We start from the raw sequence: 16,939 nt of genomic DNA, 5'->3' as shown, positions 1-16,939 counted from the left end.
TCCAGGATGACCATCAAGTCCCCCGGTTGTTATAAACCATTTGCCTGATGCAGCGTCATAATTATCAACTTTCCACAACGGTTGTTCGTTACAATAGTCACGTCCAGATAGCAACACTGAGAATCTCAAGTTGAGATCAGTGGATTCTCGGACAATTGTAGAATTGTTATACGGTGACAGTGTTAATTCGATTCCATTTTGCATATCAGAAGGTAATTGGATAACGTCCAGCGGACAATATCCGTTTCTGCCACCGTGTAGGCTAACTCCACCACCGCCAGCTCCCCAGATGGCTGAGACTATGTAGTACTTAAGGGTGGATTGGACCTTGTTGCCGTTGACATCAAGGAGAGGTTCAGGAACTGATGAGGTGCCCAAGACCAACAAAGAGTTTGAGGCCAAGGCAAGGATAAGGAAAGAGAGTGTTGTTGCTAATGAAATCTTCATTTTGTTGTTTTCAAAGCTATATATCTGTTTGATGCGCGTTGCATTCGGTGAAGAAGAGTTAGAATTTATAGAGAGCTAGAGTAGCTTAGGTGCAAGGTCTTTCAAGTAGCTCCAAGCAAAGCTCATGCTTGATTGAGTCTCTTTTTTCTTATTTTCTTTATTCAAATTGTCAATTTCTTAACATTTATCCCAAACTCATGCATGATAACGATATTTTTATTTCGTTTATTTATTCAAATTAATTTTTGGTGTCGAACTTGCATTCCTGTGTGATTCAACCTTCTATCTGAAGACGAGCCATAAAACATAGCAACCTATCGAATTTATGAACCAAACCAAACCGAAATGAAATATTTCGGTTTAGTTTGGTTCTAAAACTAGGTTTTGTTTGGTTTGACTTCTTTCAAACCATTTTCGTATTTTTATTATAAAAATAGTTGGTTCGAATTCATTAAACAATTTGTAGTGTATCTATTTATTAGTATTTTTATTATACTATCTAATGTAATATATTGAAAAAAATCAAGTAATTAATCGTGTCTGCCTTTAGGGGAAAAAAAATTGTTTCATAAGGCAAACAACTAAAGCGAATAATAATTTTGAGAACTTAAATTTTTTTTCTTAAGAAAATGTGTTCCGAAATATTTTGTGAAACACTTGTTAATCTAGTCACATTTATTTTTCGAAAATTATAACCAATGTAAACATTTAACACCCAAATATATACAAAATAAAATGATTCATTCTCCAGTGCAATTGTTTTCCCAAATATCTAATTGACAAATATCAAATTGAATAGAAACTAACGTATAACTAAAAATTGGAAAAGTTATCTGTTGAAATGCGATCATGATTAGGATTTTTCCAGTGTCTGAAATTTCATAAAAAATTATTTAATAAAAAAGCAAAAGGTGGACAAAGTACCAATCAATTTTTTAATTTAATTCTTGCTTCTTTAAAACTTGAACTCAAGTGATCAATCAAATAAAATTGCTTGAAAAACATTTGATTAAATATCCTTGGATTTGTCATCCTGATTATCAAATAGATAAATTTCGATATTGAATTCCAACTTCCCTACATTCAATACTCAAAATTATGGGCCAAATACTATCGCCATGGGATCACAAATCTTGATCAAGGTTTTGAAATTTCTGTCATCCTGGGCGGGGATGGTAAGTATCCAATAAGAAATCCTACTCATTATCCGTTAATTGCAATATTGAATTACTTGCGATGCAAATATGGTAAGAATCATATCTGATCGATTAATAAGAAACAAATTTTTGTACACGTCCAAATCTCTTATAAGAAGTAAATTGGAAAAATCCTTTCTTTTATTTCTTTTTCTTTTTTAATCTTTCATAAAGTGGCCCACTGCAAAGTTTTGAATTACATGGACGTGGAACCGTAATATTTTAAACCCAACTGCCTCTAGAATATGCAATTACAATGGGATGAAATTCACCTCGCATATTGAACTAGGTAGTACATTGACATGCGAAGATAATTATAATCCAGAAATGGCTAACAGTTATTTATCTTTTTTGTTTTGTTTTATTCACACAACAATTTATTCAAAAGTCGCATAAGATGACGATTCTTACTTATAAGGCAAAAGCCATGGTACAATAAATAATAATTCACGACAATAATCATGCTGTAATATATTGACAAGATGAAAATTCGTACGTCGATATTGAAAGAACCGTGGCTTCTTACGAAAAGGCAATAATGCCAGATTTAAGAGATTTGATTATAGTTCGGAATATTTTGCCCATTTTTTAAAAAAGATTTAATTGATAATTATTGGATAAAAATATATATTATTGTTATGATTATTATAATTATTATGGTTATTATTATTAGCAATAATTTTTAATAATAATAATGAAAATTATTATAATAAATAATAAAAATAATGACAATGATAAACTAAGGGTATTTTAATAAGTTAAACACATAAATGAGAATATACTTATTTCATTTCTGATTCCTATAACTGAAGTAAATAATTTATTTTTATTCTTAATTATCATTCCTATTCTAATTCATTTTTATTCAAATCTACTCTGATTAACAATTAATAAATGTACCATAAAAGTAATTAAAACTTAAAGGTACAAATTATAAATATGTACAAAACACAAAAATTATGAGAAAATGAGCACAACTCAACTCAGAGTGTAAATTCAACTATCAAATTATTGTATCTTATACAAAGTATTCATCATGTGTATCTTATTACAATTATTTGTATCTGATACTCCAATTCATTTGGATGAGAGCGACTTCAGAGAATTATTAGTTTGTATGATGGTCCACACTCGAATATATGTATGCATCAGCAATTGAACGTGCGAAATAACAAAACCATAGACATCACAATTTGTAAATACACAGAATATGCAAAAAAGATAACCGAGGAAATATGTACAAAATAAAAAAAAAAATTGACAAACAGAGATAATAAAAATAAGTAACTCGTGACTTAATCTTCGCCACAGAGTTGGTGGTTACTTATCCAATCGGCAATATATCATCTGACGTTTTGACGTTTTTGACATTAATTAAAGCTGGTAATGAAAAATAACTAGCCACTTACATAAAAATGATTTGTTTCCGCACTAATAGTCGTCAGTAGGTAAAAGAATTTTGTGGGGGCATGAACAGGTGGTGGGCCTAACAATAGAGGACTTGCCATTTTCTAAGTTCAAGAGTCCCTTTCTCCTTCTCCGTTCAATAATGACCTGCCACTTGCCAGGTTTGGCGCGTCCTACGCAAAGGAAAAAATCACACATTGGCTAAGAATATTTGTAAGCTAATATTATTAGCTTAAAATGACTCGTAATTATTGAGTTGGTGTTTTATTATAAATTAAATTCATGAGCTTCAATGTAATATTAGAGCGGCATTTATGTGCGAGTGAGATGACACTACCTTATCATGTAATAAGAGTCATGACCTCTATAAGAAATTAGAATTTTTTTCTAATACGAAAATATTTTACTAAATCATAATAAAAATTTAAAAGTATGAAAATATTTTTTTGTTTTAGAATATTCTAAATCAATTTCACCAGAGATCCAACCACCCATTTACAAAATTAATTTTATACACAATTAAAATCCATCTCCTCGTAAGATCGACACTCGTCACCATTAGTCTATTCTACAATAGATTTGTGCGCTTGCGAGTTCAATAAAATTTGCACAACAACATCCTATCATCAAAAAGAGTGTACAAAGAAAATTAAAGGATTCTCTAGAAGAAAGTTTTGATTTGGAAGGCTAACTATGACTTTACAGAATAATCATGCATTATTGATTCAGATATGCTTTCGCATATTTTTATTATTGATTCTTGGCAATACAACATGAATGTTCCTAAATTGTAAGTGATAGTTTTCACCAAGATATTATTGTCCTAACATTTCTTTCTCTCACTCTCCCCCTTCACATTGTAAAACTATCCTATTCAATTTTGGCTATTATAATATAACATATGGTAAAAATAAAGATTACTACATGATATGCACTAGTTCTTACCTCCCCAAGACTCGAATTCGAGTGGTTACCCAAATAGAATGTCAAGTACCCTTAGGTTGTTAAATTACGCTTATTATTTCTATATGTTTCAAAATGTATCACGTAAAATTTATTTGAATTTTAAGTTTTATTATAACAAAACTACCATTTTATCTAATTAAAGTAAATCCAACTATGAGAGACTAACAACCAAGAAGTTTTGGATGATTTTTTGAAAATACAAAGACTAAAACTAGCATAGACCCTAGGAATTAAAGAGAAAGTTATCTATCCTTATTTTACGCTCTTCCATCCCAAAATATTATAGCCACAAGAAGCATTGCTTTTCATCCAAGGAAATCTTAAATATGCACATAAATATGAAGGTGAGAGCACTAAGTCAAAAAAAAAAAAAAAATTGAAGTTATTTTAAATCTCTTAAGCAATGACATGAGTAAGGTAAATTTTACTTTTATTCATTTATGAGATCAAATGCTAAATTTCAGCAATTGTTTGAGGGGTAAATTGTGGATTACCCTCTTCATACAATGATGATCTTTAAAATATGTCTCAAACAATTGTAATCCTCAACTTATTCCATTTTATTCCAAAAATAAGGAAAAAAAAAAGGTGGATTGATGAATTTTTTTTTATCTTCTTAATAATTTTAAAAACAATGGTTGATTGGTAAAAGCTGAGTGAAATAATTTTTATATTCATTGATGATCAATTTTTCTTAATCAATAACTGAGATTAAATTGAAGATTGAAGAAACTATAAAGCAAAAAATTCAAAATAAATTGAAGTTGAAAGCTTAGCCGTGTAAACGCTTGTACATATGCGTACACACACACACACACACACACAATTTTTTATTTTTGTGCTAATTAATAATTTGTTTTCCCTCATAATTTGAGGAATCGCGCCCTTTCAAATTATTAATACTTTTGTGCGCAGTTTTTTTTTAAAGTAAACCTCAAGAAACAAGATAAATTTATTAACATAAAATGCATACATACATACATACACACACAGGGGCGAAGCTAAAGGTGCGGCCCGGGTTAGCTTTTTTTTAAAAAAATTATAATTTATAAATTTATTTTTTTAATATTTATAAAAAATAAAAACAAACAAATTTAATATTTGATAATTTTTTTCTTATTTACATTATATTTTTTGTAGTTTTATGGTTAGATTTTTGGTTATGTAGTGTGCTTAATTTCGTTTGTATAAAACAAATTTTTTAAGAAATAAATTTCATTTTTTTAAAAAGTATAGTCCACCCAAAAAAATATGCGAGCTTCGCCACTGTACACACACGCATATGTAACAATAAGAAACTCGTGATTTAATCTTTGCCACAGAGTTTGTCGGTGCTTATCCATTAAAACATTAGTCGGCAAAATAATCAATCACCTGACTTTTTGCATTTTCCACTCTTATTCAAGCTTGCGATGATCAGTATCAAGACGTGGCTTTAACCTCTAATTAATGATCACCATTAATGGCAAGAAACAGAATTCCAAAAAGAAGAAAAGAAAAAAGAAGCAGTGAATCAAAACAAAGAACACTTGATTTCGATTTTCATAAGGTATACACCAACAGTAGAATTTATTAACCCCGAAAGGATCACAGGGTACTTATTCATAATTTTAATCCTAGAGATTAAAGAGCAGCTAGCCTGGTCCGTTATTTAGAATAATAATACCGCTAGCTGGTTAGGGTACATTGATTACACAGACGTTGATCTTTCTGTAGCGGGAATTAACACAACAGGAAATGCCGGCTCATCATCACGAACCAGAACCAGACGTCGAACGCCATCCTCAAACGAACGGCCAACGTTGTTGCAGAGTTTGACACAAGACTCGCAAACGGATGGACAATGAACGATTTTGTATATACCTGGAAAATTTCCAATTTTCTCAAGCTTAAACCAATTTAGCAAAGTTTCAGCTCCAGGGTGACCATCAAGTCCCCCGGTTGTTATAAACCATTTGCCTGATGCCGCGTCATAATTATCAACTTTCCACAACGGTTGTTCGTTACAATAGTCACGTCCAGATAGCAACACTGAGAATCTCAAGTTGAGATCAGTGGATTCTCGGACAATTGTAGAATTGTTATACGGTGACAGTGTTAATTCGATTCCATTTTGCATATCAGAAGGTAACTGGATAACGTCCAGCGGACAATATCCGTTTCTGCCACCGTGTAGGCTAACTCCACCACCGCCAGCTCCCCAGATGGCTGAGACTATGTAGTACTTAAGGGTGGATTCGACCTTGTTTCCGTGGACATCAAGGAGAGGTTCAGGAACTGATGAGGTGCCCAAGACCAACAAAGAGTTTGAGGCCAAGGCAAGGATAAGGAAAGAGAGTGTTGTTGCTAATGAAATCTTCATTTTGTTGTTTTCAAAGCTATATATCTGTTTGATGCGCGTTGCATTCGGTGAAGAAGAGTTAGAATTTATAGAGAGCTAGAGTAGCTTAGGTGCAAGGTCTTTCAAGTAGCTCCAAGCAAAGCTCATGCATGATTGAGTCTCTTTTTTCTTATTTTCTTTATTCAAATTGTCAATTTCTTAACATTTATCTCAAACTCATGCATGATAACGATATTTTTATTTCGTTTATTTATTCAAATTAATTTTTGGTGTCGAACTTGCATTCATGTGTGATTCAGCCTTCTATCTGACCCGCATCAAATTGAGAATATGATTTGGATGGAATCTAATTCTTAAATCAGACTTTCATTGCCGAAATTTCCTAAAGTACCCATCCAAATTTCATTATTTTAACTTTATCTTTCATTTAAATATTAAAAATATAAAATACAAAAAATAATTAAAAGTCACGGCAACCCGAAACTTATAATTTATTTTGTTCCGGCAATCAAAATTGCTTCAGCACAAATCAGAACAGCAGTCGCCAATGTGATCGAGCAGTACCATCTTAATCGCTTTCTCGGTCGTCATGCAGCTCTGACGGCGTTTTTAATTTGTTCATTTGAAGTTGAAATAGACAGAGAAGAGGAAGAAATAAAGAAGAGAAAAATAAAAAATGAAAACAGAAATTAAAAAATGAGAAGAAGAAGAAGTAACGAAGAAAAAGAGGCAAAGAACCAACAAAGTGTTGGCTCCACTGGTAATGGAGTCCTCTTATGTAGCTTAACTGGGTTTGCTCCCCAGTTCGAGTTGCAGGGAAGTCGCCTTTGTTGGGAGAACCTGTGCCTCTCGGTTCGAGCGGGGACTTCTAGTCTGGATTGTGGTACGGGCTTAAAGGTGCTTCCCACAGTTGGGGCCCTCCCCAGGATACCTCGTGATTAATATCAAAAAAAAAAAAAAAGAGGCAAAGAAGAAACAGAATAAGAATAAACGACAAGAAGAGGAGAAAAAGCCTAAAAAATGCCAAAAGACAGAAAAAATAGCGAAAAACAAAAGGATAGAGAGAAAATTATATTATTGTTATTATTATTATAATTATTATGGTTATTATTATTAGCAATAATTTTTAATAATAATAATGAAAATTATTATAATAAATAATAAAATAATGGCAATGATAAACTTAGGGTATTTTAATAAGTTAAACACATAAATGAGAATAAACTCATTTCATTTCTGATTCCTATAATTGAAGTAAATAATTTATTTTTATTCTTATTTATCATTCCTATTCTAATCCATTTTAATTCAAATCTACTCTGATGATCAATTAGTAAATGTACCATAAAAGTAATTAAAACTTAAAGGTACAAATTATAAATATGTACATAACACAAAAATTATGAGAAGATAGGTCACAACTCAACTCAGTGTGTAAATTCAACTACCAAATTATTGTATCTTATACAAAGTATTCATCATGCGTATCTTATTACAATTATTTGTATCTGATACTCCAATTCATTTGGATGAGAGCGACTTCAGAGAATTATTAGTTTGTATAATGGTCCACATTCGAATATATGTATGCAGTATGCATCAGCACTTTAACGTGCGAAATAACAAAACCATAGACATCACAACTTGTAAATACACAGAATATGCAAAGAAAATTGACAAACAGAGATAATAAAAATAAGTAACTCGTGACTTAATCTCGCCACAGAGTTGGTGGTTACTTATCCAGAGTTGGTGGTTACTTATCCAGATTTGGTGGTTACTTATCCAATCGGCAATAAGTAACTCGTGACTTAATCGTCCACTAATTGATAAATATACTCCGCCAATTGAACTATTAATAACAAGGAAAAATACTATATTTTGTAAGAGGATGCATGCTTTGAGCACTAATCATCGAAGAGTACTATTATATGCCTTTTTTGTGATCCTCGCTGATGTGATATTTTATGTTTCATCAATTAACAGGGCTATGAAAACCACATATTAATAATTAGGGTTAGTTTGAGGTTTAGAATTTAAATCTAGAACAAATTTACATTATTGTAAACTATCTTTTTCACTGTTTTTATAAATCTTATACTCATTTACAGCGTTGAAAAGGTCCAATTATAATATTGTAAACTCCTCTTATACATAATCCCGAATTTGAGTTTCGAATTGAAAATTTTTTGTTAATAATTAATGACCAAATCATTTAATATTATAAATAATTGATTACAAATCAGCGAGTGTCTCTACTTAGTATCACAAATACGTAATCACAGCATTATTGAAGGTGCTAATTTGATTTGTATTAGGATACTTGCACAAGTTTTGTGGCTTTGTTATTACTTATTCCAAAATGTCTCACTTGAGCATTTTTTTGACATCTTTGACTTTACACTTCTTCAGTCCTTATATCATTTTAATTGGAAACGTCTTGCAACTTAAGTATCTAGAAAGAAAAAATGATTTTTTGAACACTACAGTGACATCAAGGCCACAAAAACGAAAATACTGTACGTGAACAGTGTCATTTTGGTGTGCTATAGTGTGAACAGTAATATATTTTGCCATCGCCCTTATGTCACTGCATTGTTCAAATGTTTTAGTTATTATATGACAGACATCTTGGATATTATTGGAGGATTGCTCCTTTCTATTCATTCCTTATTTAGGGTATGTTTTCAACCAATTATGATAGTATAAGGGTGGCAATTAGTAAATGGGTAATTTTTAAAAATCTCTCCTGAGGTTTGAGGCTGTTGCAAGTAGATGGCCAAAATCATTTTATTTGTAAAAAATCCTCTACTATTAGTTAAATTTTCTCTTGACTGGTAGTTAACTTTTAAAAAACAATATTATCTCTGGTGCCAGTGAGATTCTTGGCGCGAAAATCACAATCATTTCCAAATATTTCCAATGTCCAAAGTAACTAAAATAATTATTTTATCCTCTTTAAATTATTAATATATTTCCTTAAAATCCTAAAAAAATAAAAATTTGAAGAAATAGCAACTCCAACCAATCCCATCATCACCCATTCAATTTTTTTTTTAAGTCTAGTCGATTTCTTCAAAATTAATCAAAAACAATCTTTATCATGATAAACATTCATCAACATTGAGCAACATCATCAAGCCTATAACTATACATCGCCTAGCCCAAAGCCTTAAAGATGAACGGGAAAAGAGAGTTATGTGGTCGTAGATCAATATCTAAAGAACATATCAAGCCACTCAAACGCTTCCACGTCAGCGCACTTCTTGACCAGAGAGCAAATGAGCCATGTGAAACCACAAGAATCCTCGACCTTTCCCACGCGCCCAGCCGCCCACTACAACACGCGCCGTCGCCTTCAGCAAGCTTACCCTCAACAACAACTGTAGCACTCACAACCTTGGTGAGGGCAGCCTCAACGTCATCAATCTCCTACCAGAGGACGCATCTGATTCCCATATTCTTAGCTGCAGCAGAATCATTGGAAAAGTTAGAGACAAGAAATGTGGAGCCGATAATCTCGAGTTGAGCTCCTTTTCAGCCTTTCGTTTAGTTTCCATAATGCGACTGATCTCCACAGCACCAAATGCTGTCTTGTAGAACTGAATAGCGTCAATAGCTTTCAATGCTTCCACAAGCAACTGCAGCTTCATCCCCATGAAGTTGGCCGAGGTAGCTGGAGCAGCCATCTTCACTGGTGCAGTTCAGAACATCAGCCATTCAGAGAGTTTTGGTGTCTAGACAAAGGGAAAGAACCTAGACTTAGGAGAGAGAAAATTAAAGAGAGAGAAGAAATAAAACGAGAGAAAAAGGAACTTGACCCATTCAAATTGATAAGTCACTATGCTAAAAGCAATAAAATAGTAAATCTCTAATAACATTGTAAAATATCAATAATGCCCCCAACTGGCTAAACGACAACCAAACAAAACAAAAATGTAAGGGTATTTTACAAATAAAATAATTTTGGCCATCTACTTGCAATAGTCTCAAAACTGGGCAGTAGAATAAATGTACAAAGAGCAATGCACCATGAGCAATGACCTTCTTGGCTCACATGATGCTTGTCATGCATTTTAGAATTTCTCAATTACTAAATAATCATTATGCTCTTTTTTTACTTTTTTCCATTTAAGAAAATGTCATAATTTGTTGAGCTTAGTGATCTGCTTCTCTTGGTCTTCTATTGTAAGGATTTGGCCTTAGTTTGTTTCTTAAATTTGACTCCTTTTGTTATGTTGTTGCTTTTGCTAGTTTTTTATTTTTTAATTAATTTATAGGTGAGTGATCCCACTTAACCCTTCTACCTAATGGTTGTTTTGAATAAAAGAAATGTCATAGATATATACTACGATTTTAGATCGTAAGAGAATCTTAACCCGTTTACTCTGTGTACGATCTTGATGAAAATAAATTCTAATTATATATTATCATTAAAGGATAGGTGGTAAACGAATTTTAAAGCTAAAAAAAACTAAGATTAGTGCATGATTGTTATGATTTATCTAATAATTATAAATATTTATTTAATCTCGCAAATTTTTATTATAATTTTTTTATATAATTTAGTTGTTTTTTTAGTAAAGGATATAATAATCCTAAAATATGAAGGGCCAAAAAGTTCTAAGTCCATGTTTTCCTCGCTGCCTGTGGTCCAAAAGCAGAAGTGTTGCATGATGATTTCTTTGGTTATCATGAACAGTACGTTTGTCGTCCAAAAAGCTCTAAGCCCATGTTTTTCTCGCCACCTGTGGTCCAAAAGCAGAAGTTTTCCATGATGATTTGTTTGTATCATGGAAAGTAAGTTTGTCTGCAAGTGCATTTTCCTTTTGCTATCGTCCAAAAATTATCAATGCACAATTGATGGATCACTTCAATATTATTCGCACGACAAAAACTATGCAAAAGCGTCGGTTTGTACTTGGATGGCGTGTTAACGGAACAATTCGGTAACAGTTTACAATTATTATGGTTCACCTTGCATCAACTATTAAATTGTAACTAATAATTAAAAAATAGAACCAATTAAATTATTTTTTAGATCATTAATTATAATTTTTAAGTTGATATAAGTTACATCATAATGTTACTTAATAATATCCTTACAATAAATTTTATGCTAATTAAATATGTAAGATTTGAAAAATTCTTAAGTCTTAAAGTTATTTATGAATATGAATTAGACCGGAGTTTCAGCCCTAAGTAAAATTTACCATATCAACTTTAATATAAATAAGCTCTTGCTCTCTCAGATCAGATTCGTGCACAAACTCAACACACAAACAATTTAGACTACAATGACAGCAGTAGCCGATAGCAAGCCCGTCTCCGTTGAAGCTAAGCCTGGTTTGGCAACGGCCTTACTATCAGTTTTTTCAAGTGGACCTTATTCCCCGAAACTCAAGACAGTGAATAAACCATGGTTTAATAGTTTTCCTCCAAAGCCGTTGAATATTGTTTATCCAGAAGAAAAAGGAACATATGAAGTTATTTTGTTTTTCCACGGCACTGCTCTCAGCAACACAAGCTATTCCAATCTCTTAGACCACTTGGCTTCCCATGGATACATCGTTGTTGCCCCTCAGGTACATGCTCACTTGACTTGGTCTCACCTTATTTCTGTTGGCGTCCGTTTAATCTATTTACCATTTTATATATTAATTATTTTTTACAAATTAATGCATATGATAGCTAACATAATGAATGCTTATATAGTTATACGATTTTCTGCCGCCGAAAGGAAACGGAGAAGTTAACGATGCAGCAAACGTCCTCAACTGGTTATCAACAGGCCTTCAATCAGAACTCCCGGAAAATGTTGAAGCTAACCTAAACTACGTTGCTCTTATGGGACACAGTCGCGGAGGACTAATAGCGTTCGGTCTGGCACTTGGCTATGCAACAAATCCTCCAGTTAGCATTAAAATTTCAGCATTAGTAGGCATAGACCCAGTTGCGGGGTTAGCCAGCGTTCATAGTGAACTTGAACCCCCGATTCTCAGTCATGACTCATTCGAGTTCTCAATTCCTGTTACTGTAATTGGCACCGGACTCGGTGGTGTGACAAAGTGCATGCAGCCTTGTGCACCGGAAAACAAAAACCATGAGCAATTTTTCAAGAGGTGTACATATTCAGATCATGCTCATTTTGATGCTAAGGATTATGGTCACATGGACATTTTAGATGATAATCCCCAGGGACCAAAGAATTGGGCAATTTCAAAACTTTTGTGCACGAATGGAAAGAAACCAAGGGATCCCATGAGGAGATGTGTTGCTGGCATTGCTGCGGCTTTTTTGAAGGCCTATTTTGATGGTGATTGTGAGGATTTCAGGACAATGTTGAAAGACCCTTCTCTTGCTCCGATAGAGCTTGATGAGGTTGAGTTCATTCCCGCAGCTCGTGCAAAAGCTTAACCACTGCACCTACCCATTTGACTCATATGCACTTTCCATTTTGGGAGGTAAACTTCTCAGAAATGAGGGAAAGCTTAGAAAAACTAAATAATATATAATAACGGGACATAATGAGCCTTGCTTAGGATGACCTTTTAAGTAATGATCATGTTGTTTATTACTGTATTTGGTTTCTTTGTCAGCAGTTTCTTCTACATTCAAAATAAACTAGTATTCACGTCTCTCAAGCTTCCATTTCTAGTAAATTCGCTAATTAAATAAAGAACTTTAAAGATAGTCTGATCAGTTGTTAGCCTGAAAAATAATATATCATCGGTTAGGCATCCCATGTTCAGCACAATTTAAGAGAATTTACCAAATAAATTTAATGGGAGAAAATCGATGTTTTGAACTTTTATTTTCACTGCAAGTCCCCTTTAGATATCTATTCTTGAAAATTTCGTGCAAATCCCGTTGAGATATTTATTATTACAAATTTCATGTACCTTTGTGAAGATTCAGGAACCACCTAATTTTTTCGAAGTTCTTGAAGGTTTTATGGCACATGGTTGACAATATTTAAAGAGTAGGATAAAAGTGATAAAATCCACTTTTGAATCTGATAGGCTCAAATGCCATTTATACAAGAGTATAGATTACATAAAAGGAACATATCATTCACCATAAATTGAGGATTTCTTCTATAATTAAAACAAATGAGGCCTGATACTTGACATACATACATGTCGTCATAATATAATGTCGATTGCTGTGTAGCATATTGTCACGGGATGATAATTTTCCGCAGCAAAATCCCGTGCGGCACTTGAGCGACCTTAGCGCGTGAGTCGCCAAGTAAGCCTTAATTACTCCCCAAACAAGCCAAACACACGCACTTGTAGAAAATGTTATGGGAAGCAAGAGTGGGCTGGCCAAGTATGATTGTATTATATACACTTTGAATAATTACAAGGGTGCTTGTACAAGAGAGCTTGTGTGCTAGGTGTGTTGTGTGGTGTGTTGGTGGTGATGCAAATGATGGGTGCTCACTCCTATTTATAGGGGGTGGAGTGCTTAATTCTAGAGAGCTCTACTACAAGTGGCAAAATATTTAGGGACCCAAGTGGTGAGTCCTAGAATGTTCTAGTGTATGTGCAATATGTAGAGAGTTCTAGATCTTGGGCCGGGCTTGTGTTGCTAAGCGCACCACGACTACTTAGTTGTCTTGGCGGCCCATTTCTAAGCCAACCCCACTTCTAAGTGTGTTCGCCTTGAGTGCTAAACGAGCCCGCATGCGAAAATTAACCTTCGATCGTAGAGTTTTGAGCGGCCCGTAACAATTCTCCCCACCTATGTCCGCGGCATCCTCGTCGCGTTGTTGTGCTTGTAGAGTTGCACATGTTCCGCGAATTGCCATAGGTCGTCTCTACGCTCCCATGTTGCTTCGCTCTCGGGGAGGCTCTTCCATTTCACCAAGTACTCGTTGTAAGCCGGTATGCCCCGTCTTCGGATTACTCGATCAGCAAGGATGTACTCCACGTCCTTGTCAAATGCGGTGACAATGGCAGTCAGGGAATGTCTTGATTCTCTCGGCTTGGATCTCCCGCATCTCCGTGGTATGGCTTGAGCAAGCTCACATGGAAGATCGGGTGGATTTTGAGTCTTGGTGGAAGTTGGAGTTGGTAGGAGACTTTGCCCACACGTCGAACCACTTCGAAAGGCCCTTCGTATCGCCTCACTAACCCTTTGTGGACTTTCCGCAACGTCTTGAACTGTTGGGGTAGGAGCTTCACCATCACTTGGTCGCCTTCCTTGTACTCAACGTGGTGTCTCCTCGAGTCAGCCCACTTTTGCATTCTCCGTGCGGCCTTGTCAAGATATGCTCGCGTGATATCCGTTTCTTCATGCTATTCGCGAGCGAGTTTGTGGGCTGTTGGGCTTTTTCCTCCATAGGTCGAGGCTATGGCGTTGGGCGTCATCAGTTGAAATCCCACGATGATCTCGAACAGACTCTTGCCCATAGCCTCTCTCCGTTGTAGGTTATATGAGAATTGGGCAACATCCAGTAACTTGGCCTAATCTCGCTGGTGAGCGCTCACATAATGCCTAAGATACATCTCAAGTAGGCTGTTGATGCGCTCAGTTTGTCCATCCGTTTGCGGATGGAAGCTTGTTGAGAACTTGAGGTTGGTTCCCAACATCTTGAAGAGCTCCGTCCAAAAGCGTCTGGTGAAGCGCTCAGTTTGTCCATCCGTTTGCGGATGGAAGCTTGTTGAGAACTTGAGGTCGGTTCCCAACATCTTGAAGAACTCTGTCCAAAAGCGTCCGGTGAAGCATGGATCCCGGTCACTCACGATGCTCTTCGGAACTCTCCAAAGCTTGATGATGTGCTTGATGAATAGGTCGGCAGCCTCATCCGCTTTGCAATCGGTTGGTGTGGCAATGAAAGTCGCATATTTGCTATAGCAGTCGACTACCACCATGATTCTTCCGCACCCCTCGGACTTGGGTAAGGCCGAGATAAAGTCCATAGTGACACTTTCCTATGGTCTTGATGCTATTGGTAAAGGCTCCAATAGTCTCGCCGGAAGTTGGCACGCTACCTTGTCTCGTTAGCACACGAGACATGTCCGTACGTAGGCCTCGATGTCATCTCTCATCTGTGGCCAAAAGTAGGAGGCTTGGACGAGTGTGGTCGTGCGCTCCACTCCGGGGTGGCTAGCCCACTTCGAGTCATGGCACTCTTTGATCACCTCTTGCCGCAAATTTCCCCACCTCGGCACAAATAGTCGGTCTCCCTTAGTGAGGAGGATGCCTTCCTCCTGCCAAAATCGTCTAGTCTTTCCTTCAAGCACCTTTTCCAACAAATCTTTTGCTAACGATCTTGTTGGAGGCCTTCCTTGATGCGTATGGCGAGATCGGACTTTGGCTGGCTCATGCTAAGTGCAACCAACTCTACTTTACGACTTAGAGCATCCGCAACAACGTTGGCTTTCCCAGGCTTGTACTTGAGCCTATAATCGAGTTCCGCAAGAAAGTCTTGCCACCTAGCTTGCTTGGGGCTCAACTTTTTTTGTGTTTGGAAGTAGCTCGTTGCTACGTTATACGTCAAGATCACGAAGTGTGAGCCAAGCAAGTAGTGTCGCCACAAACGTAGGCAATAGACAATGGCTATCATCTCCTTCTCTTGCATAGTGTAGCGGCGTTCCGTGTCGTTGAGTTTCCAGCTCTCGAACGCCATACGGTGGCTGTTGGTTGATTTGTATAGGCAATTACTACCAATGCCAATGTGCAAGTATACACAACAAGTAATAAAGTGATAAGTATTCAAGATCCTCTCCACAGGGATTGATGTTATCAAAATGTTAAAGCAATCACAATAGTGCAATTCAACTTAGGACCGAAACAAACAATTGTAAAGTAATTTCCAAAGTAATCGAGGGTTGTGAAATAATTAAATAAAGGTTGTGAAAGAATTAAATAAAATAACACCGTAACGAAATAAACTAAGTTAAATGTGTCTAAGATTCAATTGAGATTATAGTAGTTGAATGATTAAACTCTCCTAATGGGGTGACTGTTGTCTATCAATTTAGCACCAATTGTTACAATAAGTGCTGTAGCACTGAGCAAAATAAATCTGCATCCGCGGCTATCGCATGTTGGAAGTCTCATACCTTTAAATCTATTAACAATGACCAGTTGCTAATATACTTATGGTACGGCATTATAACCTTTAATCTCTCTACCCTATAAGGTAAACACTATGCTAGTGTGTCACAAATCCTAACGTCAAGTATTGCCCTTATGGGATTCAAGATAACTTAATACAGGAAACTCAACTTAAGATCAAGTAGTACTATAGTAATATCCGCTAAGACATGCCCTTTTGCTGCTCTATCTTAACTGAAACTATTAAATGGGTGGTCAACCAAAATAACAGTTATATTCATTAAAGAACTACTAGAGTAAAATGCTACAACAATACTATAACAACATATAAGAACAGTCAAGAACCCATTGGGTTATTTGTCACTCAACTACAAGTAAATTTAGTTCATATTCTGAAACAGAAAAATAAATATAAATATATTAATCTCGGAATACATCAAAATAATTAAAGGAAGAAGATAAATATAAGTGAGCACGGTGAAAGACAATTCCAAATAATTCTGATCGATTCTCC

At 35.2% G+C, this 16,939-nt stretch overlaps 2 protein-coding genes and 1 pseudogene across 2 annotated transcripts; 1 reads left to right on the top strand and 2 right to left on the bottom strand.

Moving 5' to 3' along the window:
• Window positions 1-5,525: 5,525 nt before the first annotated feature.
• On the bottom strand, window positions 5,526-6,478 carry LOC18049579 (21 kDa seed protein). Its single transcript, XM_006441402.2, has one exon. The coding sequence runs from the start codon at window positions 6,376-6,378 to the stop codon at window positions 5,707-5,709; it is 672 nt and encodes a 223-aa protein (XP_006441465.1). The 5' UTR covers window positions 6,379-6,478; the 3' UTR covers window positions 5,526-5,706.
• A 3,027-nt stretch (window positions 6,479-9,505) lies between these two features.
• LOC18049578 lies at window positions 9,506-10,122 on the bottom strand (annotated as a pseudogene).
• A 1,471-nt stretch (window positions 10,123-11,593) lies between these two features.
• LOC18049577 (chlorophyllase-1, chloroplastic) lies at window positions 11,594-13,004 on the top strand. The gene is made up of 2 exons (XM_006441400.2): window positions 11,594-11,942; window positions 12,073-13,004. The coding sequence occupies exons 1-2, from the start codon at window positions 11,655-11,657 to the stop codon at window positions 12,772-12,774; spliced, it is 990 nt and encodes a 329-aa protein (XP_006441463.1). The 5' UTR covers window positions 11,594-11,654; the 3' UTR covers window positions 12,775-13,004.
• Window positions 13,005-16,939: the final 3,935 nt, after the last annotated feature.

The sequence above is a fragment of the Citrus clementina genome, unplaced genomic scaffold (assembly GCF_000493195.1).
Source record: "Citrus clementina cultivar Clemenules unplaced genomic scaffold, Citrus_clementina_v1.0 scaffold_3, whole genome shotgun sequence".
In the NCBI taxonomy this organism is placed as follows: domain Eukaryota; kingdom Viridiplantae; phylum Streptophyta; class Magnoliopsida; order Sapindales; family Rutaceae; genus Citrus; species Citrus x clementina.
This window is presented reverse-complemented; position numbering and strand designations above follow the sequence as displayed.